The sequence below is a fragment of the Gasterosteus aculeatus genome, chromosome 8 (genome assembly GCF_964276395.1).
Source record: "Gasterosteus aculeatus chromosome 8, fGasAcu3.hap1.1, whole genome shotgun sequence".
Taxonomy (NCBI): Eukaryota; Metazoa; Chordata; class Actinopteri; order Perciformes; family Gasterosteidae; genus Gasterosteus; species Gasterosteus aculeatus.
The window spans coordinates 21,222,982-21,248,639 of record NC_135695.1 but is presented as its reverse complement, the minus strand read 5'-3'; the positions used below and the strand labels follow the sequence as shown (position 1 = coordinate 21,248,639).

The window sequence follows — 25,658 nt, the reverse complement described above, 5'->3', positions numbered from 1 at the left end:
TCCCTCAAATCTCCTCCACGATAATCCGAATACCGACAGTTCAGGCGCTTTGCTGCTCGCACAGCCAGGTGACGAAAGCAGCATGTCGGAAACGTCGAGGACCCCATGTTTCGTTCCGTCACCTCGGGCAAGGGGGGGGGGTGGGAGGGGGCGTGGCCGCGGCAGGCGGCGTGAAAACCTCACTCCCATGCTTTCCTTCCCCAGGAGCGCAGCCGGATGTACGACAGCCTGAACATGCACTCCCTGGAGAGCTCGCTCATCGACATCATGCGGGCCGAGCAGGACCCCATGAAAGGTGAGGTGACCCTTTCTCGTTTTTCCCGGGGGGGGGGCGGGGGGAGGGGGGTGACGGGCCCGTTGCTGTGCTGTTTGTACCGCGCTCCGGCTTATTTTCTCCCCGCTGGGAGCTTACTACTTTCTGCCACCAGCTGCACATTTACACGACCTTCAGCTCTGATCCTGGTGCTACTTAACCTGGGGGGGCAGGGGGGGGGGGGGGGCACAGAATGAGGCGAGGAGGGGGGATGCAATCCGCAAAGGTCTCTCAATGCAGCCGTGCAGTCTCGCTCCCTGCGGTGCAGCATCGCACCGCCTTATTTGAGACGGAATACGCGTACGTTAGTCGAAGGAGGTCGGGACGTCGATCTTAGATTATTCATGAAACTGAAAATATGGAATTAGAAAGATAAAATGTTCTCACACCAACAACTTGGAGCTCGTTCTTTGTCTTCATGGACGAATGAAAAGCTTAGACTGTACGTGAGAAGACTCGTGTTTTGTCCAATCGGCCGTCACCATCTTGTTATTGACGATATCTGGACCGAGGAGGAGTGACGTAGACCTGTCAATCACTGTGTCAATCACTGTGTAGCCCCGCCCTAAAGCATCCCCTGCTTGATGGTCCGTTTGACTCTAAATGGACCATCACTCACTAAATGAACATCACGCTGTGTTGAAGAAGACTTGAAACTAGAGACTGAGACCATGAACTCATGTTTACAACGTTTACTGAGGGAATAAACGAGAGAGAAGTGGAGTCATTTCCTCATAGACGTCTATGGGAGCAGAGGAGTCGCCCCCTGCTGGTCACTGCAGAGAATGCAGGAGAAAAGGAGGTTGCCTCCTGGATGCGACTCATCATTTTAAACCAGCTGAGCTTCTCCCCCCCCCCTCCTTCCTTGTGGAAAGCAGGAGGTGTGCAGGGGTGGAAACGCTGACGTAAGAGCAACGGTGTCAAATAACCCGCTCAGGCCTCACAGGCCGGCGGCGTTTTCCTCCTACAGATGAGGCCCTGCGAGCCGTCCTTATTTGTAGGTCTTCGGTAGAGGCCCGGACCCCCGACCCGGACCCTCCTCCCCTCAGCCGAGCGTCTTGTTGTTGCCGCCTGAGCAGATGGAGAGGACATGAGCCGGTGTGCACAGCGGGGGGGGGCGGGGGGTCCGGACTAATTTTAGATGCGATCACACTTTCACACAGTGTGTGTTTGACAGCCAAGAGGAGGAGGGGAGGGCATGTTTGTGGGGGGGGCTCTGCCATATATACGTGCAGCATTGTGACAGAAACCTAAAGTTTTACTAGCGTTGGTTTATATTAAGAAGCTGCAGTGAGTTCACGATTAAATAAACAAAGTATCCAATAAGATAAAGGGGTCAAAGGTCATAGGAAAAACCAGGCAACAACATGTGATCTGGCCACTTTTAAATTATTTTTAAATAGAAAAACCTTGAGTCATGAACATTTAACATTTTAAATGTTTAAATATATTAAATATATAGAAATATTGGACGTTTTTCCATTTCTAGAGCTGAAAAGGGGAAAGACGGTGTCTTTTAGCTGAGGTGTCTTCGGCCTTTGTTCACGTGCAGAGCTGCTGTTCTTATACATGTGCGTTTGTCTCAGTGTGTGTGTCCTCCATGTGTGCATCTACATATCAACCTGTTTCCCTTTCTCACGTTAGGCCGCGTTGGATGCCCTAACCCCGGGGCCGACGGCCTCCTCATGCTCAACGGTAACTATCTCAGAAACATTCAAGCGTTTTCAGAGCAGAGAACATTACTTCTTGGACCAGGAACAACGCAAAGGTTGCTCCGGGTCCCCAGAGGATGCGCAGTAGGCCTGTAGGGGGTCTGGAGGTCACATTTAAACCCTGAAACTTGTGCTCTGTTCTTCTCCACACGCAGCCCGGAGCTACGGGAGACGTCGAGGTAAACTACCCGCATGCTTTGAATGGAAACCAAACCGTCACTCCTCAAATCATATTTCTGTTTTTAAAGTGGGGAAAGACGCTGTTGTTGGTTTTTGCAGCATTGTTTAAATTTTTCCCTGTAAAATATTACTTAATGATTGTTTTGGTGTCTGCGTGATCTCAAGGGTTTCAGGACCCTTTACATGCCTGTTGCTCTATGGAGCCCCAACGTCTTCATAACTATACGAATTAAGAGAGAATATTATCATATCCATATGAATAAATTGTGTAAAACATATAAATATATAAATACTTCTATGCGATAACAAAATGTTTATGGTTATTTAATCCGGGGCTCTAGACCAAAACATGTATCTGACATTTTATCTGTTTGTTTCTATTTCTCCTTCTGACTGTAACAGAAATATTTAAATATAACTAATGCGACACATTATTACTTTTCGCTGTTTTATTTTGGTGAGCATGTTTTTCCGATGGCTCGCCCTGTTTTTGAAAGGTTTAAAAAATACACGGCAGAAGTTTTTCCCAATCGTTTTGTAAATGGTTGCCAGGGGCAACCTGGCCGATAACCACGTGTTTATCGCTGATCCCATAACCATTTTTTTTACAGGTCGCTCCTCCCTCTTCCCCATTGACGACAACCTCCTCGACGACGGCCACGGCAACCAGGGCGTCCCGGGAGTCCACGGCCCCCACGGCTGTTACCCCCACCAGAACGGGGAGCGCGTGGAGCGCTTCTCCCGCAAGGTGTTCGTGGGCGGCCTGCCCCCCGACATCGACGAAGGTGAGCCGCTTTTCTCTCCTCGCCGACGCGTCTTCGTCCTTCGTCGCCTCAGCTGTTGTTGTTGTTGTTTTTTTCACGCTTCCTCTCAGATGAAATCACCTCCAGCTTCCGCCGCTTCGGTCACCTGGTGGTGGACTGGCCGCACAAAGCAGAGAGCAAGTCCTACTTCCCCCCCAAAGGTAACGGACGCCTTTTCATCTCTTTACTTTCAGACTGGACTAATTATAACGTATTATTCAGTTTCTCTATTCAACGACGAGTTCAGAGAGCTGCTCGGGTTCTTTTATTGGTCAAAAATACTGGATAAAATCTTTTAGGAACTTTAGCTCACTTGCAAGGCAGCGACCGGTGTGTGCTAACGATTAGCATTAGCGCTGTGCATCGTCAGCAAATCCCCAAATGCAACCGCACAAGCTGGAGACAAAGTGGTTCCATTACCCTTTAATGTTGAGCCTGGATGCTGCGAAGCTATGACTAATATATAAAGCGTCATTTGACATTCATATGTTATTCATGAGTGTTAAATGTGTGTGTGTGTGTGTGTGCGTTCCCTAGGTTACGCCTTCCTGCTGTTCCAGGAGGAGAGCTCGGTTCAGGCTCTGATTGAGGCCTGCATGGAGGAGGACGGGAAGCTGTACCTGTGCGTCTCCAGTCCCACCATCAAGGACAAACCCGTGAGTCCAGCGGCCGGCGCACATTCCTGTCCGTTTGACTTCAACCAAGATGAGCGTGTTTTTGACAAAAAAGGACAACTTTCACTTTGGCCCCAGGTGCAAATCCGCCCGTGGAACCTGAGCGACAGCGACTTTGTGATGGACGGGTCTCAGCCCCTCGATCCCCGCAAGACCATCTTTGTGGGAGGCGTCCCTCGCCCCCTGAGAGCGAGTAATTACATTCCTTTTATAACGTTAGCTTCATTTGAGTGCGAAACGGGCGCCGTTGTGGAATGAATAAATAATGACGGAGCGGCGGGAGTCGGTTACGTAACGAGAGAAAAGTCAGAAGCAACAAAGATTAAAGTCGCCAATTGTTCTGTGTGTGAACTAAACTGAATACTAATACCATCAATATGTTATATGTTAAATCAGCTGGAGTGTGATGGGGTTATTAAATTATGATTTCTGAATAGATTTTTTTCTCATTCTCAAGTCCTTTTTTGTTTTCCATGATCAATGCAAAAAAAAATTTCATGTCTGACTTCAACGGTTTAATTTACTTATTTTTTTTAATCCCATGGAACCGTTTGTAAGTGGCCACACGCGTGTGACAGCCTTTCCCTCCCCCGAGCAGTTGAGCTGGCCATGATCATGGACCGCCTCTACGGCGGCGTCTGCTACGCCGGCATCGACACCGATCCGGAGCTCAAGTACCCGAAGGGGGCGGGGCGAGTGGCCTTCTCCAATCAGCAGAGTTACATCGCCGCCATCAGCGCCAGATTCGTCCAGCTGCAGCACGGCGACATCGACAAGCGGGTAAAGCCGCCTCGTAGACTCTCACCCCCCACCCCCTGGTGGTCGGGAGGCAGAATGCATCTTTAAGACGCGCGTCGTGAAACGCGCCCCGTTGTCTCTTGTTACTGTCAGTGTTCATGCAATCCCTTAAACACGCGTGTGCGTTTCGCCTGTCTGTGTGTGTGTGTGTCAGGTGGAGGTGAAGCCCTACGTCCTGGACGACCAGCTGTGCGACGAGTGTCAGGGCGCTCGCTGCGGGGGCAAATTCGCCCCCTTTTTCTGCGCCAACGTCACCTGCCTGCAGTACTACTGCGAGTTCTGCTGGGCCAACATCCACTCCCGGGCCGGGCGGGAGTTCCACAAGCCGCTGGTCAAAGAGGGGGCGGACCGGCCGCGCCAGATCCACTTCCGCTGGAACTAGAGACCCCCGCGCCCCCCCCTCCACCCCCCCGCTGTCCCAAGCTATCAGTGTAATCCAGTACGTAACACTATACAGAATATACTACACGCCTATATATCTATGTGGATATATAGACGTGTATATATCTATATATATATATATATATATCTTTTTGTAGCAGCCGAACACCACAAGCCTCAGTTTTTCACCAAAACTCCCCCCACATCTCAGGCTCTGACAGCTCGACGACTCTTTTGTGGTACTTTCATCTTTTCTAAGAGGAGATTTGAAGAAGAAGAAGAAGAGAAAAAAAAGAGAGATTGATTTTTGTAGGTTTTTTAATTGTTATTATTTTTGTATGTGAGATTTAAAGTAGATATGGGAATGTTTTTTTGTTGCATGGCCGACAGCTTGTCTGTTCGTCTGCTGCTATAGCCGCCCCAGGTGTGTGTGTGTGTGTGTGTGTGTGTGTGTAGCGCACACCCACGTTCCCGGGGGGGAAAAAAGACCTTGATTCCCTCACGTTAACCAAAGGTAGCAAAGAAAGAGACACATAGAAAACGTCGCATCCACATGTTTCTCTCCGGCAAAACAAACATTTGTTCTTGCCGATCTTCTTCCTAGAGAGTTTTATTAAAAACTAAAATACGTCTGCGCTCACACTGACCCACAGAGGGGTGGGTGAAGGGGAGGGGTGAAGATCCTGTTACCGTATTCAACAGTTATACTCCACAAGCTACTTTGGAAGCTTTGCTGCTATATATACATATATATATGAATAGATGTGTAGGTGTTATATTCAATGTATAAACCAGAGGTGCAGTGTGCACTCGGCCGCTGTGCATGTTGTGACAATGGGCGACGCTACACAAATAGCATGTAGGGTAGAATTTACACAAAAACTAAAAACAAACCACTGAAATCGTGACTGGGGACAAAAAGTAGCACGGGCATCTTTTGCAGATGCCTAAGAGTGAAAAAGAAAATGTGACAAAGGAGGGAAAAAAAAGAAACGTATATAAACTTGCATGCGTTGGTGTTTATCTGTCGTCTGATCGTTTACATACTTAACGATAAAAAGTGACGTTGGTCCTCGCGCAGCGAAGGAGAAAAGCGGAGTGGCGTTCAGTGGTTTGTGTCTTTGTCGTCATGTGACTGTTCGTAGTGTAGACTGAGGCTCTAGTTTATTGGACCTTCTAGAATCCCCCGGCGTGTGAAGTCAAAGCGTCTCCTCTCCGCCGCTCGTTCGTCTCCTTTTGGTTTGCGCCCCCTTTGCGTTGCTCTCGGGTGTGAAGAAAAAAGAATAAAGACACAAATGTAACCACGGGGACGGTCTCCCTGTGAGGACGGAGCGCCCGGCCGTCCGCTCGGTACTGCACCGGTGTGTCCTCGCAGTTTTTCTCGTGGTCGCGCTGCTCGTTGCCGGTGTCCAGGCGCCACGTGTACCGTTACCAAACACTGAGACTCTAGTACTCTGTTTGTGTACAAATACTTACCCATCACTGGCCCTTTAATACCTTGTTTTTCTGTTCTTTTTGTATTATGCACTAATTTTCTATACCCCCACTTTACCCCCCCCCCCCCCCCCCCCCCCCCTTAAGTGATTTTAAGCGTCCACTTATTTATGACCCTAAAGAAGATTTATCAAATTGTTTTATTTTTTCATGATTACTTATTTAAGATGTAGCGTGAAGCAGTGGTCTTAAGTTATCTGTGTTCTGTATGAGTAGAGCAGAAAAATCCAATATTTTCTAATATATTCTAATGTAGTCTGGATGTTGTGAGGACCGCGGGTGTGGGGGGGGGATGTCAGAGTGGCGTCCCGCACTTAATTGAGGACGTAAAAGACGTAATTGAGGGGAAAGTTAAAGAGTAACTAAACCACGACTAGAAAACAATGTACAAATCCTGACAATTTGGTGTAGTATTTGAACTATTTGTGTGATATATATATATATATATTATATCAAATGTTCCCGGCTTTTGGCTGGTTGTTACCCTTTCAATTGGCCTGTGTATCGCTGAAGCTGCTCTCTAGACGGTATAAAATAGGCGCGAGGCCCCGCCCTCAATTACGCATAACTTTAAACCGTAATGCCGTTGAAGCGGGCGAGTGATGTATGAACCGTCCCCGTTGAGCGATTCCAGCTAGAGGAGCCTAAACCGTGTTCTCTGCCAGGCAGGAAACACGTTTGTTCCTGCTGCAAAGTGTTTTAAGATGGAGGTCAATAGACGTATACACAGCATACACGTAGCTAGCGCTGCCTAGCATGCTAGCACACGTAGGCTCCAACGCGTAACAACAGCCAGTATGCTAGCTAACGTACGGCAGCATGCTAGCTAACGTACGGCAGCATGCTAGCTAACGTACGGCAGCATGTTAGCTAACGTACGGCAGCATGCTAGCTAACGTACGGCAGCATGCTAGCTAACGTACGCCAATTGAAAGAGGAAACGGACATCTTGAAACAGTCATTTCAAAAACAACAAATTTTGGATAAATGTGGAAAGACAACCGGCTAGATACTAAATGAGTGAAATATGCTGAATCAAGCGCATCGCTCTCCCTGGATAAAGAGTTTGTGCGCAGATTGTGATTCCACACCGACTACGGACAAAATTAGCTGACGAAAGACGCAACTAAAGTGTGGGATTTAGTTACTCTTTAAATAGCGAGCCCCCCTCCCCCCCGTGTGGCTTTAGTTCTCATAAACGTGTTTGAATATCATCACCTGTAACACTTGACTCGTGCTGTTTTTGTGAGGTTGTATTTTCTATGTTTTAACACTGTTACTTTGTCCTGTTTGCGTCGTTGTTTTTGTAAAAAATCATATTTATTTCACTATTTTTGTAGACAAAAAAAACTATTTGATTTTGATTGTATTTTTCTATTTAAATAGGAATTATTATTCAATTTATTCCCCCACTTTGCTAATTATGTCCAGAAGTTCTGTTCAGAGACAAAGAATCATGTCATCAGCTACAACAACATCCACGTTTTTGATAACACAGTTGACATTTTCATTTGAAGGAAGGAAACACAAAGAAGGTTTTATCATTTTCTTGGAAGACACTTGAGATTCTCCCCTGTTGCATCGAGGCCCCGGCTGCCCGTCCTCGCAGATGCTCTGAAACTTGAATAAATAACACATTTTGAAAGGCTGACTAACCTCGAATCTGTGTTGTGATGTGCAATACTGTTTCTAATGTTTGTATAAAAAGTAAGAACTACAGTGTAAACCTTTTTAATGCAGATTTATTTTTTTCATTGCATATTTTGCAGATTTCTGATCCACAGTGTCATTTTTTACTGTCAGAAAAAATAAAAACCCCGTTTTTTCATTGCAACTATTTTTAAATCCAGATATCTTTGTACTGATGTAAATGATTGTAGTTATTTTGGATAGTGTTTTGCTAACAAAAGGAGAGACTTTTTCATGCATATTTCTATTTTCATTTCATCTTGTTTTCTCCCATGTTTTATTTTGTTTAATAGTAGCAGAGTTCTTGGAATCATTTTTTTCATATTTAAATGTCATCGGTATCATTTTGTATTTTTATGTGGAAATTCACTATATATAATATTATGATGCTAAGATATTATTTAGAGTTTTAATTCTTTTTAAAGCTTTCTATTTGTAATTGTATTGTCAAAGCTACTAATTTCTAAATCTAAAAGTTTGTGTATTGATTCACAAAAGTGGTTTATGAGGTGTTTGGATTGTAATTATTACTGAATGGTTCTTTGATATGCAAAATGAATATCATGTTTATTTTTATTCTGTTGGTTTTGTATTTAAATGGGGTGTTGATTACAATCTTGTTTTTCCTTTCACTTCCTGAATAAAGACCCATTCTGTTTGGACACAACAGCTGCTGCTGCTTTTGAACTTAACAAACGTTTTACCTCTCGGACATTATGAACACGTGACAGAATGAAATAGAATACTTCATATTTCACTTGAATTGGGCCTGTGGAATATTACTTAAACTAAATTTATTCAAGACTTAATTAACATTTTAAGACACAAACCTTATTAGATTCTGTATATCGTTAAATATGAAACTGTTTCACTTATTATAACATCAGCATTTTCCACTTTTTTAATGCTTTACTTTCAAGTAACTGGAAATTGTTTAGCAAAATAATTCAATTAATTTTATTTCGTATAGCCCAAAATTCGCAAATTCCGAAGATTTTTATTAAAATTTACTTTAACATCTCGTCTGGATAAAAAAACTTAATCAGCTGCAAAGTTCAAACACTAATTTTCATTCATTCATGTCTCATAAGTATTTAAGTATAAGTATTGTCGGTATCGATGAAGGTTGCGTCATTTTAACGTGTGAGTCACACAGTTCTGGCCCCATCTAGAGGTCAATGTGAGAAACACAGAGGTCAACGAGGCCCATTGACTTCTCCCGTTTATAGATCTGACTTTTCACACAACAGCCGTCTTAACTGAACCTCAGTGTCTCATGTCCAAGGAATGCTCGCCATGACGTCATGCAGCCGACTCTGCTTGCAGGGAACTATGGGAGTGGATCGGAGGAGGAGGAGGAGGAGGAGGAGAAAGAGGAGGACGAAGAGGAGGGAGGTGTTGGATGAAGACTGCCGCAAAACACCGCCAGCGGAGCTCTGCACTCGCACAGCGGGAGACCCGAGATGCTGACCAGGGGACCGGACCGCGGGGGACGCGACGCTGAGCGGCTTCGGAGATGAACGGCCGGCGCACTTACGGTGAGTTCATTGAACAGAATGACGGAACGCAGACTTGAATACATGCGCGCGTCCCCCTGAAAGGCAGTCGGAAGGTCTCATTTGTTCGTTTCCACCGAATTATAACTTTTGGAACCCACCCGCCGCCCGAGGACTCGCCGATAACCTCATGCCTGATTCCAATTACAAACCCCCGGAGGCCTCGCCGGAGGCTGACACACACATCTTCAGTGAGGCAGAGCCGAAGAGCCGAAGAGTCGATATCAACGTGAAACTTCATCACTACATTAGGAGCATTTATTGAAATTAGGACAAAACCTGAAACATGGCGAGGTCATGAGAAACGGCGCTGTTGGGCGTGCGTGTGTTCACATGCATCAGCGCCCTCGTGGGTCTCTTTGCCTTCTTCGCTCCACGCTGACGTCACCCCCGCGGAGCATTCGGGCGGAAGCGGTTTCTCCCTCTCTCTCTCGATGACCTCACGCCGGCTCCGAGGGGGCCGTGGCCCTCACGACGCAAAACCCGTCCGGAGCTCATTCGGCGGTGCTGCCCCTTATGTCGTAACTCGGGAATGTTTTAAGAAAAAGACTTGGAACGGAGACAAATGTCTCGGTTGAGAACATGGGCCCGTGGGACGGGGGCCACATCTGGCCTCCTGCTGTTTTCCATCTTGGATCAGATCCACCGATGTGGTTCTGTTCCGTCTGCGTCCATGACGACGCCGCTGGACGTGTTCCACCGATTTAACCCCAAAACAGCTGCCCAGCTCAAAGCACGACGTTAGAGAAAAGCCTAAAATAAGACGCCTTGTTTTACAGATGCGAGGATGCGCGCGCTGATGGCGGCGGTCTGTCTCTGCCACTGCGTCTCCGCGCAGCTGCTCGACACCAAAGCGAAAGGAGCGCCGCCGCACGTCGTCTGCAGCGTCCCCGGGGCGCCGGGCCGCGCCGGAAAACCGGGGCCCGCCGGGCCCCCGGGAGCGGCCGGGAATGTGGGCGTCCCGGGAAGAGATGGCCGAGATGGCAGGAAGGGTGAACGGGGAGAAAAGGGAGACGCAGGTATTTCATTCAAGAGCGTGAGGGCGTGGCCCATGGAGGGCGATTAACGCCCACGAAACGAGGCGCCGAACGTCTAAACGCTGCTTCCTTTGTGCGGAAAATGTGACGCAAACCGTGTTTATGTTTTTTCCCGCTGCAGGGTTGAAGGGCAGAGTCGGCCCGACGGGAAAGGTCGGAGGTCGAGGCGATCGCGGGCCCGCTGGCAAGCACCTGGCCATCGGCCTGGTGCACAACGGGCGGTACCGCATCAAGACCTTCGACGCCAACACGGGGAACCACGACGTGGCGTCCGGCGCCACCATGATGTTCCTGAACCCGGAGGACGAGGTCTGGCTGGAGATCTTCTTCAACGACCAGAACGGACTGTTCGCGGACCCGGGCTGGTCCGACAGCGTGTTCTCTGGCTTCCTGCTGTACGCAGACAAAGACTACCTCGACGCGCTGGCAGAGGACTATTCATAGGGCCGATGGTCGCTGGGGTTCTTTATTACACATATGCCCAAACTATATTTTTGTACAGACGTGTCTACTGCCAGGTGGGTTATTCCCATAGAGAAATATCTACTGATTTGAAATATTATTTGATTAAGTTACAATAGGTGTTTTTGATGAGGAGTCGGAGGTCTATTATAACTTGAACACACATGTTGATAGAACTTTACACAAAGGCCAAACAAAAGCAGAAATATACCTCAAATAACAAGATGAAAAGATAAAACAATGTTTTTTTTTATTAGGAAATAAGAGTCAAAAACAGCCAGAGGAGAATATTGTGTTGGCAGGAACCGGGGGCGTTTCCAAACAGTTTGATTGACGGCCCTTCGGACGAATGGGGCGGCGGCTCGGTCGCCCTGAGGCTTGGACAAAAAATAACATTTAAGCGTACATCATATTCCAGACAGTCAACCCTGCTGAACTCGCTCACGTATGCTCAAACATCTGTTCATTCAATCACGCGTAATCCTTCATTCCACTAGTGTCCACCAGGGGGAGTCTTGTCCGAGCGTTTCAGGAGTCAGGAAACATTTATTGCCTCAACGCGTCAGACAGGAGGAATTTGACTGGTTGGAGTGTAACAGCAGACACTACGACATCAGGCGTCTCTGCCTTTTTGTAGAACTTCCTGTTCTCTCGTGTCAGTAAGTAGTTTGGCCCCGAGCTTTAGTTTCAAAATATCTTCTTCGATTAAAAAAACAAACAAACACACTTTCCTTTGAGAATGAGCTCTCGCTCGCTCGGTTACTAATAAATCTGACTAGTGGGTAAAGAAATATCAGAAATATGATCACGTCGTATTAGTTTGGCCTCCAATAAACTAAACAATTACTGATTAACTGCAACCAAGTGTTCAAACTTCGCTCAGTGAACAACGAGGCTGATTTGTTTATTTAAAAGACAAAACAATGCATTCATTTATTAAAAGTATCTACAAAGTCTAAACCAGGATCCCCCCCCCCCGCTCATTAAAACTGGTATACGCAATCAATACATACTGGACAATCAATCAGCTCAATGAATGAAACAAACAAGGAGATAAAACAGGAGGTCCCAGACTCTCTGAAGCAGAATAAGTTTCCCTCTTCGCCTCCACCCGGAGGCCTCAGCGGGCGCACGCGGCGACCATCTTCAAGATGGCGTCCCTGGGAAAGGAAACCACACAGGTCAGAGCTCGCCCCCCCGAACGCTCCGCGCGAACGAACGTCCGGTTCACCAACGAACCTCACAAACGGGATGTAGGACAGGCTGTACCTGCAAACGAAACGGGAGAAAAGCAACACCGTCACAAACCGATAATCACCCGAGACCCAAAGCTACGAGGGGGGGGGGGGGGGGGAGATCCGCAAATGACCCACCAGGCGAACGACAGCACCTGCAAGACGACAAACAGCAGGGCGAGGCCGAAGTTCTTCCACTGCGAGACAAAAAAAAAAAAAAAAGGTCACACGGTCAACGGTGGGCCGGCATCTTCACCGGGGCGGGCGTTTTGCCGTGACCCACTCACCCAGAAGACGGCGCAGAGGGTCAACACCAGGCAGGTCTGCAGCCGCCGGCGGGGACAGACGCTCAAGTCAGTGGCACGTTTTAGTCAAGCGGGGCAGCACTTTGGTGTAGTCGTGTGTAGTTACCAGCATGAGTGCGGTGGCCAGGGCTCGCGTTTTGTCACACATCCTCTTCAGCTGCTTCATGGGGCCCATCAGGAACATGGTGCTGTGACACACATGACATTTTTTAAATACGTATAATATGAAAAAAAAAAAGATGAACCTTTCGTGAGAGGTTTGTCTCCGTCGCACTGACCTGCAAATAGCACACAGGTTTCCAAAAGTGTAGAAAACGATGAAGAGGGTGATGCCGATCCTGGGGAGGAAGAGCAGACACACTCCCTGCAGAGACAGAACGGATCAGCTGGAGCAAATCATCATCATCATCGTCGTCATCATCATCATCATGAGAGTGTTTCCTGCTCGGTGAGTCACATCTCCAGCGTTCCTCGGAGCCGGAGGAACCGGTGCGGCCACTCTCACCTCCCGGCGAGGCCTCGTCCTCCTCACGCGGGGACACACAAACAGACCTGACCAGCGGGACATTCAGACGCTTCCTCACCAACACCGCGCACGCGCCCCCCACCACGAAGCAGGCGACGAATCCCTTCACGCGCGTCCCCCAGCCCAGCGTGGAGGCCTCGTTCACGGTCTGCGCGCGAGGAAGGTTCGGGGTTATTGATGGTTGGTTCGTCGGCTCGGCTCGGCACGGCTCGGCTCGGGGTCGAGGAGCGGGTCGACTTTTACCTGCAGGACGGTCTTGTCGTCTTTGCGCGCCTCCTCGCCGCTCAGCACCGACTTGAGCTTGTCCATGGCCGGACACGGGGGGGGGGAGAGAAGTTGCCGGTTGTGTATCGGAGCGTCGCGCCGCCGCCGCTGCTGCTGCTGCTGCTGTCAGGTGTCTTACCTGCTGGCCCGGTTGATGACGTCAGGTGAGACGCACCTGAGGGGGCAGAACTGACGTCATCGCCCGGAGTGAATGGAAACCGATCGCAGTCGGTGAGAAGATTCATCCTGCTTTCCACTTATTTCAATAAAACATATTTATCGAAATATTTATTTAATGTGTATTTCCTTTTTTTGTTCTCAAAATAAAATGAAAAATAATAATAAAACAACTACATAAAAGGAAAAGGAGATGATGAGGAGACTTTTGAGTATAAATGTTTTGAGTACATCAGGAATCCAGATTAAGAACTACAGACAACAGTTTTCTTTTGAGGGGGAGATACAAAATGTTCAGAATAAATGTTGAAACTAAACTACGAGCTCATGTCAACTAACTGACAAAATCATTTGCGGATTGATCAATAAATACCAAATTATTTTGCTGTAGGAACATCAAACTTTGTTGACAGAAATCAGTCGGATGGATTTATCAGTGATCAATACTCCTGCTGGAGTGATGCTGTGCTGCCTGAGCGTTACTGTGAGAGACGGAGCGGGTTTGACTGTTTTATTGGTTAAATAACATAGTGACACATTTGGTTATTCCTGTAATAACAAACAACATAAATCCCCGCTGACGAAATACAGCAAAAACAAAAGGAAATAATGAAGAAAATTCAGTATCAACAATGACGTCATAATCTGTAACAATATGAACAAAGTGTAAACATTATAATAATTTTGATCAAATTAATTCCTTTAGCACTTGTATCATCATATGATACGTATGCGAACGTATCGCATGTTTGGCAACATTGAAATGAAACAATATTCTTTAAATCACAATCAAGGACTTGTTTTTAGTGTTGATTCCGGCGCCACTTTGCGTCAAAAGAAAACCATAAAGAGCCGACTCGTGACTTCAGTTACACACACAGTGAAGTCAACGATGAAACAAAGGATATGACCCGTGTGAAAGGTATGAGACCGCAGTCTAATAAGCAGGCGATCGCGGCGTAGAGGCCGGTTGGCGGTTTGAACCCCGGCTGCTCCACGTCCAAGTGTCCCTGAGCAAGACACCCGACCCCCCAACTGCTCCCGCTGTGTGGGGCGGCTTGAATCGCGCCAGCTAATGTAGCGTTGATTGACGGCTGAACGGGTTTACATCAGATTAATTAAGGCACACGTAGAGATATAATGTGTTTATAACAAAGGAAAACGTCCCTTTTGCGTCTTCACGCTTGGCTTCTCGTCGCACCGCTGCGAACATCCCTGATTTAACGCGACATGTTCACGAGTCACAACCTGGTCCTCCTTCATAGAACCTCGTCCTCTGACTCCGGATCCTGGTCTCGGGGCTTCAGGAGACCCATTTCCATCGGAGGAGTCCTCCTCAGTCGGGAGCGAACCACACTGCGTAGAGAGCGACACATTGATTCAAAGAAGAAACTGAAACGACGTTTGCTGCCTAAAGAAGTTTGATTTCCTTCATGTGGGTCCGTGGACCGAAGTAACCGTCCAGCAGGTGGCGCTGTGCTACTGTCCCTGCTGTTTGTCACATGCAGTCTGGCTTCAGAGAATAAAATATCCATAAAGTGATTTAAAGTGATTTTGATAGCGTAGCGGATCAAATGCTAATGCGGGTTTGATTCTGAGTCCGGTCCACCCTCTTGGAAATGAGAGTTCCTCCTGACAGAAGAAGGAGGTTCCACCCAGAACCATTTGGGGAGTTCTCTGTAAGACTAAGCGTTGGATTGAGGACCTTTGACATAAAAAATAACTATGTGTTTCTTTTTAGATGAAACGAGTTCTTTGAGGATCTTTGAAATCATTTCTTGAAGGTCACACAAGTCGACACATCCCCAAAACTGTGATTGAGACCCAGGACTTTGTGGGTTGAGATGAACCGCATCAGCCAAGCCTTCAGAACCCTGGATAGGTTCCAAACTCTGTCTGAGAGAACGTCCCCCCAAAGTCGATTCTCCTACACAGGTCCTGAATGTACCTGTGGATACGTCACATCTGGAATGACACACTGGAACGGCGTGGGAGAGCTTCTTACCAGCTGACGGCCCAATGGAGCGCACTGACGGCGAGCATGGCGGAGGCCAGGTGCCAGGAGAAACACATGGTGACGAACATCACGTTGCTGTGGTCGTCGAGGTCCCACTCGGGGCCCCGCGGGGGGTACAGCACGAAGCCGATCTGCAGCCCAGAGGGAGCCCGGACGTTAGCGCCACTCCAGAAAAGGGAAAACATGCGCCGCCACGTGCCCCCACGTGCCCCCGCGCTTACCTGCCAGAACCAGCTGCCCTGCAGGAGGGTGAGGGTGCAGCGCAGCAGCTCCAGGACCACGTTGCCCCGGTGGAAGACCTCCAGGAACGCCACGAGAGCCTCGCCGAAGACGGCGTAGAGGAGGAGCTGGTGCACGTGCACGTCCAGCAGGCTGCGGCCGTGCAGGTGGTAGAAGAAAATAAATCCTGCAGGAGCGAGTTCATTGACGCGATGTTATAACCGGTTATTCACCTGCACGTTTTTAGGCAACTAGTCTCCGTTTGATGTATTAAAACACCACGTTTATAAAATCCAGCCCCAACAAGGCCCTTGAAAAAAAAGATGATGATTGGGAATAAACAATTCCACATATGGCCGTCGATAAAGGAGATCGAACGTCGTTCTCTCACCCTCGTTGAAGAAGGCGACGGCCAGCACCAGGCGGTCCAGCGCCAGCGGCGCGGCGTCCGTGGTGTGGATGACCAGCGACGCGGCCGCGGCCAGGCCGAAAAACAGGTACATGGTGGCGTGCTGCCAGTTCATCAGCAGCTCCCAGTGCTTCCCCGCTGCGTCGTAGAGGCGGAACCTCGGCCCGCCCGCCGCAAACTGCTCTGCCAGCATCCCTGGAGGTTCAACAGAGGTTCAAAGCTCGCCAACATGAAAGCGGCCCCGGCTGATGCCTGACATGTTGTTTATGACGGCAGTGAAATAAATTGGACTGAATTTTGTGTGTCTGTCTGCGACCCGAGGAGGAACCGACGCACCGACCAACGAGAAGAAGAGAGCCGCGGCGCTCTCGATGACCTCCAGGCGGCGCTGTGAGCTCCTGCTGGCCAGGCGGGTGGAGCCCATGTTCTTGTTCCTGCGGGTGGCGCGCCACAGCGAGAACTTCACCGTCCACCAGAGGCCCGCCACCAGGAAGAAGCTCCCGGGGAGCGCGTGGCCCTTGAAGCTTCCCATGACCCCCCACCCACCTGAGTGCTAGGAGGCAGAAGAACCACAGAGAGGCTTTTATTCTCCTGCGTGACATCTGGGGGAACTCGTTTTATTTTAAATGCCGGTTAGTTGGAGATTTAAAATAAACGAGATAATTTCAGAGAACTCGCACGCGGTATTTTTAGATCGGCTGGAAGGGAAAAGTAGAGGCAATTTAGTTAAACAGCACACTCAGGTACAATTAGTGTGTGTGGTGTGTGTGTGTCAACTTCACCTTTAATTCATTCATGTTTGTGTTAAAACTTCGTCACACTGAATACAGATCAAAATAACTTAAAACAGAAAATAGGTGAACCATGCAATAAAATCAAAAAACAACCTATTTATTGTGAATTCGTGAGATAATCATCCTGCTTACATTTGAATATATTAAATGGAAATGAAAAGACCTGTGACGTAATGTGACATTGGCGGAATAAATAAAGCGTTATTTAATCTAGCTCGACTGACTTATAAATTCATATTTACAACCTAGTAACAATGAGACAATAACAATGACTCTTCATTTCATAAAGAACCTCTATCAACCTGTTTGACTTCAGTCCCCCAGAGCGTCAACTGCGACCAACAGAAGGAACAATAAGCCAATAATAACGCTGGGCTGCAAATGTCTCTTTGTTGGCGACGATGTTGGTGGACTATGAAGGGGAAGCTCTCCAGACGGAGGAAAACACTTCAGGCGCTCGCCATGGCGATCGCTCCCTCCCGCCGCTGAGGTGCAGCACGAAGACTCTTCAGCGTTTGTCTGATTAATCAACGACAACGTCTTTGAATTACAAAGCACTTTGAATTTCCATGTTGTTGAGATGTGCTACACAAAGAAATCTGCCTCTCCCTTTGTGGCCTCGTCTCCTGATTTACATCATCCCCACTGATCATTAACAAGGAACACTTCATCCTTCAGTTTATCACTGATATTAACACACGAAGGAACACTTCATCCTTCAGTTTATCACTGATATTAACACACGAAGGAACACTTCATCCTTCAGTTTATCACTAACGTTCATCATTAACACACGAAGGAATACTTCATCCTTCAGTTTATCACTGATATTAACACACGAAGGAACACTTCATCCTTCAGTTTATCACTAACGTTCATCATTAACACACGAAGGAACACTTCATCCTTCAGTTTATCACTGATATTAACACACGAAGGAACACTTCATCCTTCAGTTTGTCACTAACATTCATCATTAACACACGAAGAAACACTTCATCCTTCAGTTTATCACTAACGTTCATCATTAACACACGAAGAAACACTTAATCCTTTAGTTTATCACTAACATTCATCATTAACACACGAAGGAACACTTCATCCTTTAGTTTATCACTAACATCCAACATTAACACACGAAGGAACACTTCATCCTTCAGTTTATCACTAACATCCAACATTAACACACGAAGGAACACTTCATCCTTCAGTTTATCACTAACATTAACACACGAAGGAACACTTCATCCTTCAGTTTATCACTAACATTAACACACGAAGGAACACTTCATCCTTCAGTTTATCACTGATATTAACACACGAAGGAACACTTCATCCTTCAGTTTATCACAAACGTTCATCATTAACACACGAAGGAACACTTCATCCTTCAGTTTATCACTGATATTAACACACAAAGGAACACTTCATCCTTCAGTTTGTCACTAACATTCAACATTAACACACGAAGGAACACTTCATCCTTCAGTTTATCACTAACGTTCATCATTAACACACGAAGAAACACTTCATCCTTTAGTTTATCACTAACATTCATCATTAACACACGAAGGAACACTTCATCCTTTAGTTTATCACTAACATCCAACATTAACACACGAAGGAACACTTCATCCTTCAGTTTATCACTAACATCCAACATTAACACACGAAGGAACACTTCATCCTTCAGTTTATCACTAACATCCAACATTAACACACGAAGGAACACTTCATCCTTCAGTTTATCACTAACATTAACACACGAAGGAACACTTCATCCTTCAGTTTATCACTAACATTAACACACGAAGGAACACTTCATCCTTCAGTTTATCACTGATATTAACACACGAAGGAACACTTCATCCTTCAGTTTATCACTAACGTTCAACAGAAGGAACACTTCATCCTTCAGTTTATCACTAACATTCATCATTAACACACAAAGGAACACTTCATCCTTCAGTTTATCACTAACATCCAACATAAACACACAAAGGAACACTTCATCCTTCAGTTTATCACTAACATCCAACATTAACACACGAAGGAACACTTCATCCTTCAGTTTATCACTAACATTCAAGATTAACACACTTCATCCTTCAGTTTATCACTAACATTCAACATTAACACACGAAGGAACACTTCATCCTTCACTTTATCACTAACATTCAACATTAACACATGAAGGAACACTTCATCCTTCAGTTTATCACTAACATTCAACATTAACACACGAAGGAACACTTTATCCTTCAGTTTATCACTAAGATTCAACATTAACACACGAAGGAACACTTCATCCTTCAGTTTATCACTAAGATTCAACATTAACACACGAAGGAACACTTCATCCTTCAGTTTATCACTAACATTCATCATTAACACACGAAGGAACACTTCATCCTTCAGTTTATCACTAACATTCATCATTAACACACAAAGGAACACTTCATCCTTCAGTTTATCACTAACATTCATCATTAACACACGAAGGAACACTTCATCCTTCAGTTTATCACTAACATTCATCATTAACACATGAAGGAACACTTCATCCTTCAGTTTATCACTAACGTTCATCATTTACACATGAAGGAACACTTCACCCTTCAGTTTATCACTAACATTCATCATTAACACACGAAGGAACACTTCACCCTTCAGTTTATCACTAACATTCATCTTTAACGCGTCTGGATGTGGTTTCTTTGTACAGGAATGGGATAAATACGTAGTTCACAAAGCTGTCCGACAAATACAAAGTACAAAATGTACCTCTGAGATGAAAAAGAGCAAAACGTAAAATATTTACCTGTTTACATTTCTTTTCATAACAAACACCGTTTTCTTCTCAATGCAATAATTTGCAAAAAGCTCATTTTTGAGGTTTTTAGTCCAACACTTTTTCATGATCTCTTTTTACAACCCTCAAATTTAGAGTCATTAAGTGTATTACATGTTCATTTAATCACATATAACTACTTAACACAACACAGTAGAACTCCTAGTAGAAAGAAAGAAAAAGGGAGTCTTACCGGAGTATTTTTGTCTCTGGAGAAAACTGTAGTAGTGGTAATAGTAGTACTTGTACTTGTAGTATATCAAGCCGGATGAATCACAGCATCCTCACTAATCATTTCTAAGCAGACAGACGCGTCTTCTGATCCAGAAGAAGTAAAAACAGCTTCAGTCCTTCGGGTTCAGACATTTCTTTTTTTTTTCTTTCTATACAACATTTTCCGTCTCCAAGCAGAAAGCCTCCCATTGGTCTACAGAGGGTCACTACGTCATCGGTCCGCGCTGCGATTGGCTGCGAAGCCACGTCACTCACAGCTGTCCACGTGTGCACTTTCACTCCGCCTGCTTCCCCCCGCCCCTCCCTCCCCTCTCCCCCCCCCTCCCTCCCCTCCCCCCCCCCCTCCCTCCCGCCGGCCCAAGGAAACCGCTACTTTGCATCTCCTCCGTCACGTACGCCGTCTTCATCTTCCTCTTCCTCTTTAGGAGGCTCTGCGTCACGTGGTGACCTCCGGGTAAACAAAGCAAAACAACAACAAACGTATTTGTTTATTGATGTATTTATAAAACAAATATGCATTTATGCGATAAATAAATACACGAGTTTCTATCATATTTGTTTACTTTATTATTGTTTAGTTATGTATGTATTTGTTGGACCTCATTACTAAAAGAACATGAAGTGGACTTGAAAATTGACTCAATAACCATTCAGACATTCAGACATTTACATGTTTTATTATTATTTACACGTTATGCAACGACCTCTGTCTGTGTTCGTGGAGCATCATTACCGTTACCGCTGAGCTCCATCATGCTGCTGCCTTTGTTATTACGGGATTTGAATACCTTTGAATGTGTGTCATTACTGTGCAGCGTGAAGGTGAGCCGAGCGAAGACGCAATGGAACATGAAAGGTGTGTCAGTCAAAGGGAGCGACACATCAGTCCTACGAAGAGATGAAACGTAATTAAACTCATCCTAAACACGTTTATCGGCGCTGCAGATGAGCTCACGTTGGTGTCAAAGGACTAGATGGTCCAGGGTTTGTTGTTGTCTTCACATGGAGGCCGAAACTATGAAAGAGATTGACTCAAATGTCCCATGCAAAACCAAATGTAAAGTAATGGGAGCATGAGGACACGTGAGAGGTCAGAACATCAACACAGGTGGGAAGGGGGGAGAGTTTGAATACTTCCTCATTATAGTTCTGGCATCAACACTGCAACGAAAGAACAATAATGACGTCCATTAGTTTGAATATGCAAATTCTGTCTCACGAAGAGTCCGCAGCATCAACGAGACGAGAGAGACGAAGGTCCGTTCGTATTTTAAAGGTGATTTTAGTTTAATATAAGGAACCTGAGGCCAGGAGCAGAAGGTCAGAGGTGGTGTTAGGTCAGGTTATACATTTGGGAATTATCTCTTTATTCAAGTGTGAAAACAATGAATAAAAATGAATGCACACACTTGAGTTTTATGTGTATATTAATATATATTTCATCTTCCCTCTTCGTTAAATGAGAACTTTTGTATTTTGTTTTTGTAACAAAGGTAAAAAAAAAACAAATAAATAACAATGGAAATTAATTCTCTCTTTTATAATTATCCTTCATTAATTCCGTGTATGTCTGAACAAAACAAACGCAGGTGCAACGAATGAATCTTGTTGGTCTGATTACACAACAACTTTCTGTGCATTCTTCAACAACAACAAATACCTCATTTATGAAAGAGGCTCATATAAGCGGCTCATACTAACAAAAATGTGTCGTTTCTTTCGTTCTAAATTTGGGGCCCCGCGCACGAGGGCCACGCGCCGGAGGCCCTGAGATCTTCACACTTGGACGTCACAGCGGGAAGTAGAAAAGGAGTCCGGGACGAAGCCGAGGCCGGTCGCTGCACGCGGAGCCGCCGGGCGCCGTCAGCGGTGTCTGCGCAGCGAGAGCTGACGTCGCGCCGCGTGCTCCTCCTTCTCCACCGAGATGCGCCCGTCCGCGGAGTTCCTCCTCTCCTCCGAGAGCCTCCTCGCGTGACGCGCCGCCGCCTCGCCGTGGGGAGCTGGACCCCCCCGGGACGCCTTCGGCGAGCCGGAGACACGTGATCAGGAACAGTCGTCGGTGCAGAGTGACCTCATAGCGGTGCACGTCATGCACATCATGCACAGACATCATGGGGGGGGCGGGACATCATGCAGGGGGGGGGGCTGCCATGCAAAGGGCCTCTGCACAGAGCGACACGCAGGCTGATTCTACAGGAACTACAAGACTCTTTTATTGGTCCCTGTTTGTGGTCATTTTGTGTCTTTCTGTGTCACATTTTTCTCCTTGTAGTCCTTCCGTGTTTATTTGTAGTTCATTTTGATCCCTCTGTCCTTGTGAGTCTCTTCAACATGTGTGTGTCTTTTCTGTCAGCTGTTTTGCATCTCCTAGTGTTTCAGTGCTGGTCGGTACTTGGTGGTCATTTTGTGTCCCCTCGTGTCCTCCATGCCGCAGGGCGACCATGCAGCGGGGGGACGTGACCTCGTGCGGGGACCCCCGCGGGGGCGGAGTCTCACCTCTCGGTGGCAGCGGTGTGAACAGTGCGCCTCTCGAGCCGCTCCGCCGCTCCGCTTCATGTCCTCGTGACAGATCAGGCACAGCTTGTCTCTGTGGGCCTGTTGGGTAAAGAGAAGCGGGGACGTGAGACGGGGCGAGACGGGTGAGGCAGGAGAAGACGGGCCTCAACCCCACCACTCACCGGAGACGTGGCGCCGTCGTCGCGGAGGAGGAGCCTCCTCTCGAAGGACTCGGTGAGCTCGGGGATGGTGCTGATCCGGTTCTCCGGGACGGGCGGCTTGGAGTGGCTGCTGTCCACCGAGTCGGATCGGCGAACTCTCTGGTGGTTCCTCGCGTCCGTCCTGTCCTCCCTGGGCTTCGCGTGACTCGGGCCCGGAGCCATCGCCGCCGCGTGGAGGTGGTTCAGCCTCATGGCGTCCAACTGAGACTGTGGACACAAACAGGGACGGGACACGTCGTCGGGCCTCGGTCTCTGCTCAGAGGGACAGTCACTGTCCCATTTAAAAGACCACGAGGTGGAAAGGTAAAGACCTGAGGTGAGGGTATCAAAGTAGACACGTGGATAGAGAGACAGACTGACATGAAGACAGACAGGTGGATAGAGAGACAGACATGAATATAGAGAGACAGAGTGACATGAAGACAGGAAGACATGAATACAGAGAGACATGAAGACAGACAGAGAGATAGAGAGACAGACAAACATGAATACAGAGTGACAGATAGTGACATAGGGAGACAGACGGACATGAACACAGACAGGTGGATAGAGAGACAGACATGAATATAGAGAGACAGAGTGACATGAAGACAGGAAGACATGAATACAGAGAGACATGAAGACAGACAGAGAGATAGAGAGACAGACAAACATGAATACAGAGAGACAGATAGTGACATAGGGGGACAGACGGACATGAACACAGACAGGTGGATAGAGACAGACATGAATACTGAGAGACAGAACGAGAGACGGACTGATATAAAGACAGATGTTGTACAGACAACAGACAGTCAAACAGTGGACAGTGGACAGGCGGTGAGACAGACAGCCGAGCGTGTCTCTAGTGGTCAGATCACTGATTCCTGGTGGGCGGAGCTAATGTTCACGTTTCATAATTACATCTGCAGTTCTGCTTTGAGCCACACGGGGCAGCCCAGATGTTCTGATAATTATATAATATTCTAACATTCTAACATGTAGACGATGAACATTCTGTCTGTCTGATGAGAGAAAATGAACAGAAAACAGATCATCTGTAAACCTGAGAGTTTTTATTCACACGAACAACCTCCTCTCACATTGGAGATAAAATATGTTTTTGTTGGCAAATCGTTTGTAATTTGAATGTGGGTTCAAGTCGATCATGACGCAGCAGAGGCTGAGAGCTCATAACTTTTAGTTCCTTCCTTACTTTCCCCCACGGGGCCACTTTGGTTCACATCGTCCTCATAAATGTCCCGGCGTTAGAAGTGTCCATGTGTTTATGGATCGGGACACACGCAATCAAATGACCTCGTTGAAATCTGCTGGTGGAATCAAGCCTGGAAAATAAAACCTTTCCTAATGTCCTCATGTTCCCCATGGTTTCTTTTTCTTTGTAATTGTTTTGTGTTAGTGACACTTTAATGTTTGTTTATGTCTCTTAATAGTTGCTGTGTGTCTCTCATCTCGTTGCTTTGTGATCATATTGATTCACCTGCTGGCTGGTTTGTGTCTCTCCTGAGGGCCGGGATCCTTCTGGCCCCCTGGTACCTCCATTTTGACCCACCAGTGCAGCCGCCCTTGACCTCTGACCTCTCTACGTCGACCTCCTTCATGAATAAAGGCACCGCCGTTTTTTTTTTTTTCGTGCAACACGAACTGTTTGCAAACCAACGCTGACAGCTCATCAAAGTTTTTCATTCAAGACATTAAAAACAGATCAAAGACTAAACGTAAGCAGCTGTGCATGAAGCGGTCGGGTCGTCGCCGTGACGTGACTTCACTCGGCATGCGCGTGCACGTCTGTGTCTTCAGCAGACGTTGTTAGTCTGTGTGATGAAAGGTCAGGGCACCGGGGCACCGTACCGGGGCCACTCGCGTTCCGCGTCGCGTTACTGTCCCGTGCTAAATACGACCACGCTTCCCTGCTTCCTCCGCCTCGTTGCATCATCATCAAAGAACCGCACGCGACCATCTGTCCTACGTGCAGCCGATCCCTTACCGCCGTGGGGAGCGACGCTCTCCGATCTCCTGGCGCCGCCGCGGGCCTCCGGAGGCTGCGTTTCCTCTCCCCGTGGCGCCGGCCCTCGGCCCCGTGGCCCCAGTAGCTGCTCATCCACTTGGTGAAGTTGCCGTCGTCGTCGTCGTTGTCCGTGAGGAAGGTCGGCAGGAGCCTGAGGGCCATGGCGGCCCGGGGGAGCCCTCCTGCGGGCGGATGCTGAGCTCACTGGAAAAGCCGCTGATGCACGCGGTCCGCACGCCCCCTCCCGCCTTCCCGCCTTCCCGCCACAAGGCCGAGCCAACGGTCGGACCCCTTCGCAGCCTGCGGCCTCGTCTCACTGGAGCTCTGCTGTTCAGGGACGGTCCCAAAACAAAGCGCAGGGCTCTTCCCAGACCCTCTGTGATGTGTTCAATGTGGTGGGACGGTAAAGATGGAGGCTGGCGGGGACGAGGAGGAGGGGCTTGTTGCTCGGCAGCAGGGTGGCCGATGTGGACACGGCTTTGAATCTTTCCACCACAGTCGCGGGCCTCAGGGGACACAACCGAAACTCCAATGTCCCCATAGTTTCCGCTCGCTGAGCACATCAAACCTGTCGATAGTTATGGAGTGAGCAGCGCCGGAGGCTGTTTGCACGGCGGCCAGAGAGACGGAGCAGATGTTTTCATATTACGCTGTCAGGTTTACTGGCTTCCTGCCGTTGCTCCTGCCTCCTTTTCCAAATTTCCTCCAGTTCAACATTTTTGATCAGAATGCGATTTATTGTAAAGGTTTTCACACACATGGAATTTGTTTTGGTGGATTGGTGCATGTTGTAGAAATGCAAA

At 47.4% G+C, this 25,658-nt stretch overlaps 5 protein-coding genes across 6 annotated transcripts in view; 2 read left to right on the top strand and 3 right to left on the bottom strand.

Annotated features, from left to right (window-relative positions):
* Positions 1-8,711, top strand: part of cpeb2 (cytoplasmic polyadenylation element binding protein 2) — a 29,223-nt gene extending 20,512 nt beyond the window's left edge. The window contains exons 3-11 of the mRNA XM_040184402.2: positions 205-295; positions 1,958-2,008; positions 2,181-2,204; positions 2,817-2,990; positions 3,080-3,169; positions 3,546-3,664; positions 3,761-3,875; positions 4,281-4,462; positions 4,635-8,711. Of these exons, the coding sequence (XP_040040336.2) occupies positions 205-295; positions 1,958-2,008; positions 2,181-2,204; positions 2,817-2,990; positions 3,080-3,169; positions 3,546-3,664; positions 3,761-3,875; positions 4,281-4,462; positions 4,635-4,862 (1,074 nt within the window). The 3' untranslated portion in view covers positions 4,863-8,711. The remainder of the gene's footprint in view (positions 1-204; positions 296-1,957; positions 2,009-2,180; positions 2,205-2,816; positions 2,991-3,079; positions 3,170-3,545; positions 3,665-3,760; positions 3,876-4,280; positions 4,463-4,634) is intronic.
* A 720-nt stretch (positions 8,712-9,431) lies between these two features.
* On the top strand, positions 9,432-13,720 carry LOC120824292 (uncharacterized). Its single transcript, XM_040185010.2, has 3 exons — positions 9,432-9,582; positions 10,380-10,619; positions 10,759-13,720. Exons 1-3 carry the CDS (start codon positions 9,561-9,563, stop codon positions 11,079-11,081), a joined length of 585 nt encoding a protein of 194 aa, XP_040040944.2. The 5' UTR covers positions 9,432-9,560; the 3' UTR covers positions 11,082-13,720.
* sft2d2a (SFT2 domain containing 2a) lies at positions 11,999-13,546 on the bottom strand. The gene is made up of 8 exons (XM_040185014.2): positions 13,409-13,546; positions 13,224-13,313; positions 12,918-13,003; positions 12,746-12,827; positions 12,622-12,657; positions 12,473-12,531; positions 12,339-12,368; positions 11,999-12,259 (listed from the first exon to the last, which is right to left on the bottom strand). The coding sequence occupies exons 1-8, from the start codon at positions 13,472-13,474 to the stop codon at positions 12,220-12,222; spliced, it is 489 nt and encodes a 162-aa protein (XP_040040948.1). The 5' UTR covers positions 13,475-13,546; the 3' UTR covers positions 11,999-12,219.
* A 383-nt stretch (positions 13,721-14,103) lies between the features above and the next one.
* tmem45a (transmembrane protein 45a) lies at positions 14,104-20,302 on the bottom strand. Its single transcript, XM_040185013.2, has 6 exons — positions 20,090-20,302; positions 16,588-16,804; positions 16,234-16,446; positions 15,845-16,029; positions 15,612-15,754; positions 14,104-14,962 (listed from the first exon to the last, which is right to left on the bottom strand). The coding sequence occupies exons 2-6, from the start codon at positions 16,781-16,783 to the stop codon at positions 14,866-14,868; spliced, it is 834 nt and encodes a 277-aa protein (XP_040040947.1). The 5' UTR covers positions 16,784-16,804; positions 20,090-20,302; the 3' UTR covers positions 14,104-14,865.
* A 489-nt stretch (positions 20,303-20,791) lies between these two features.
* On the bottom strand, positions 20,792-25,355 carry lnp1 (leukemia NUP98 fusion partner 1). Of its 2 annotated transcripts, XM_040185357.2 has the most exons (4): positions 24,835-25,355; positions 22,809-23,054; positions 22,627-22,725; positions 20,792-22,149 (listed from the first exon to the last, which is right to left on the bottom strand). In XM_040185357.2, the coding sequence occupies exons 1-4, from the start codon at positions 25,015-25,017 to the stop codon at positions 21,994-21,996; spliced, it is 684 nt and encodes a 227-aa protein (XP_040041291.1). In that variant the 5' UTR covers positions 25,018-25,355; the 3' UTR covers positions 20,792-21,993. The 2 variants fall into 2 exon arrangements, with proteins under 2 accessions (XP_040041291.1, XP_040041290.2); XM_040185356.2 differs by lacking the exon at positions 24,835-25,355 and having other exon boundaries at positions 22,809-23,702.
* Between the last annotated feature and the right edge of the window lie 303 nt (positions 25,356-25,658).

Coding starts and splice junctions, on each gene's coding strand:
- LOC120824292 (XM_040185010.2), top strand. CDS start 9,561: ATGAACGGCCGGCGCACTTACG. Junction 9,583..10,379: donor GAACGGCCGGCGCACTTACG/GTGAGTTCATTG, acceptor CTTGTTTTACAG/ATGCGAGGATGCGCGCGCTG. Junction 10,620..10,758: donor GGGAGAAAAGGGAGACGCAG/GTATTTCATTCA, acceptor TTCCCGCTGCAG/GGTTGAAGGGCAGAGTCGGC.
- sft2d2a (XM_040185014.2), bottom strand. CDS start 13,474: ATGGACAAGCTCAAGTCGGTGCTGAGCGGCGAGGAGGCGCGCAAAGAC. Junction 13,004..13,223: donor GGGGCGCGTGCGCGGTGTTG/GTGAGGAAGCGT, acceptor CTGTCTCTGCAG/GGAGTGTGTCTGCTCTTCCT. Junction 12,532..12,621: donor CCCTCTGCGCCGTCTTCTGG/GTGAGTGGGTCA, acceptor TTTGTCTCGCAG/TGGAAGAACTTCGGCCTCGC.
- tmem45a (XM_040185013.2), bottom strand. CDS start 16,783: ATGGGAAGCTTCAAGGGCCACGCGCTCCCCGGGAGCTTCTTCCTGGTG. Junction 16,447..16,587: donor TCTCTTCTTCTCGTTGGTCG/GTGCGTCGGTTC, acceptor TTGAACCTCCAG/GGATGCTGGCAGAGCAGTTT. Junction 15,755..15,844: donor AGGGCAGCTGGTTCTGGCAG/GTAAGCGCGGGG, acceptor TCTGGGCTGCAG/ATCGGCTTCGTGCTGTACCC.
- lnp1 (XM_040185356.2), bottom strand. CDS start 23,501: ATGTTTGTCTGTCTCTCTATCTCTCTGTCTGTCTTCATGTCTCTCTGT. Junction 22,726..22,808: donor ACGACGGCGCCACGTCTCCG/GTGAGTGGTGGG, acceptor TTTACCCAACAG/GCCCACAGAGACAAGCTGTG. Junction 22,150..22,626: donor CACACCGCTGCCACCGAGAG/GTGAGACTCCGC, acceptor GGCTCGCCGAAG/GCGTCCCGGGGGGGTCCAGC.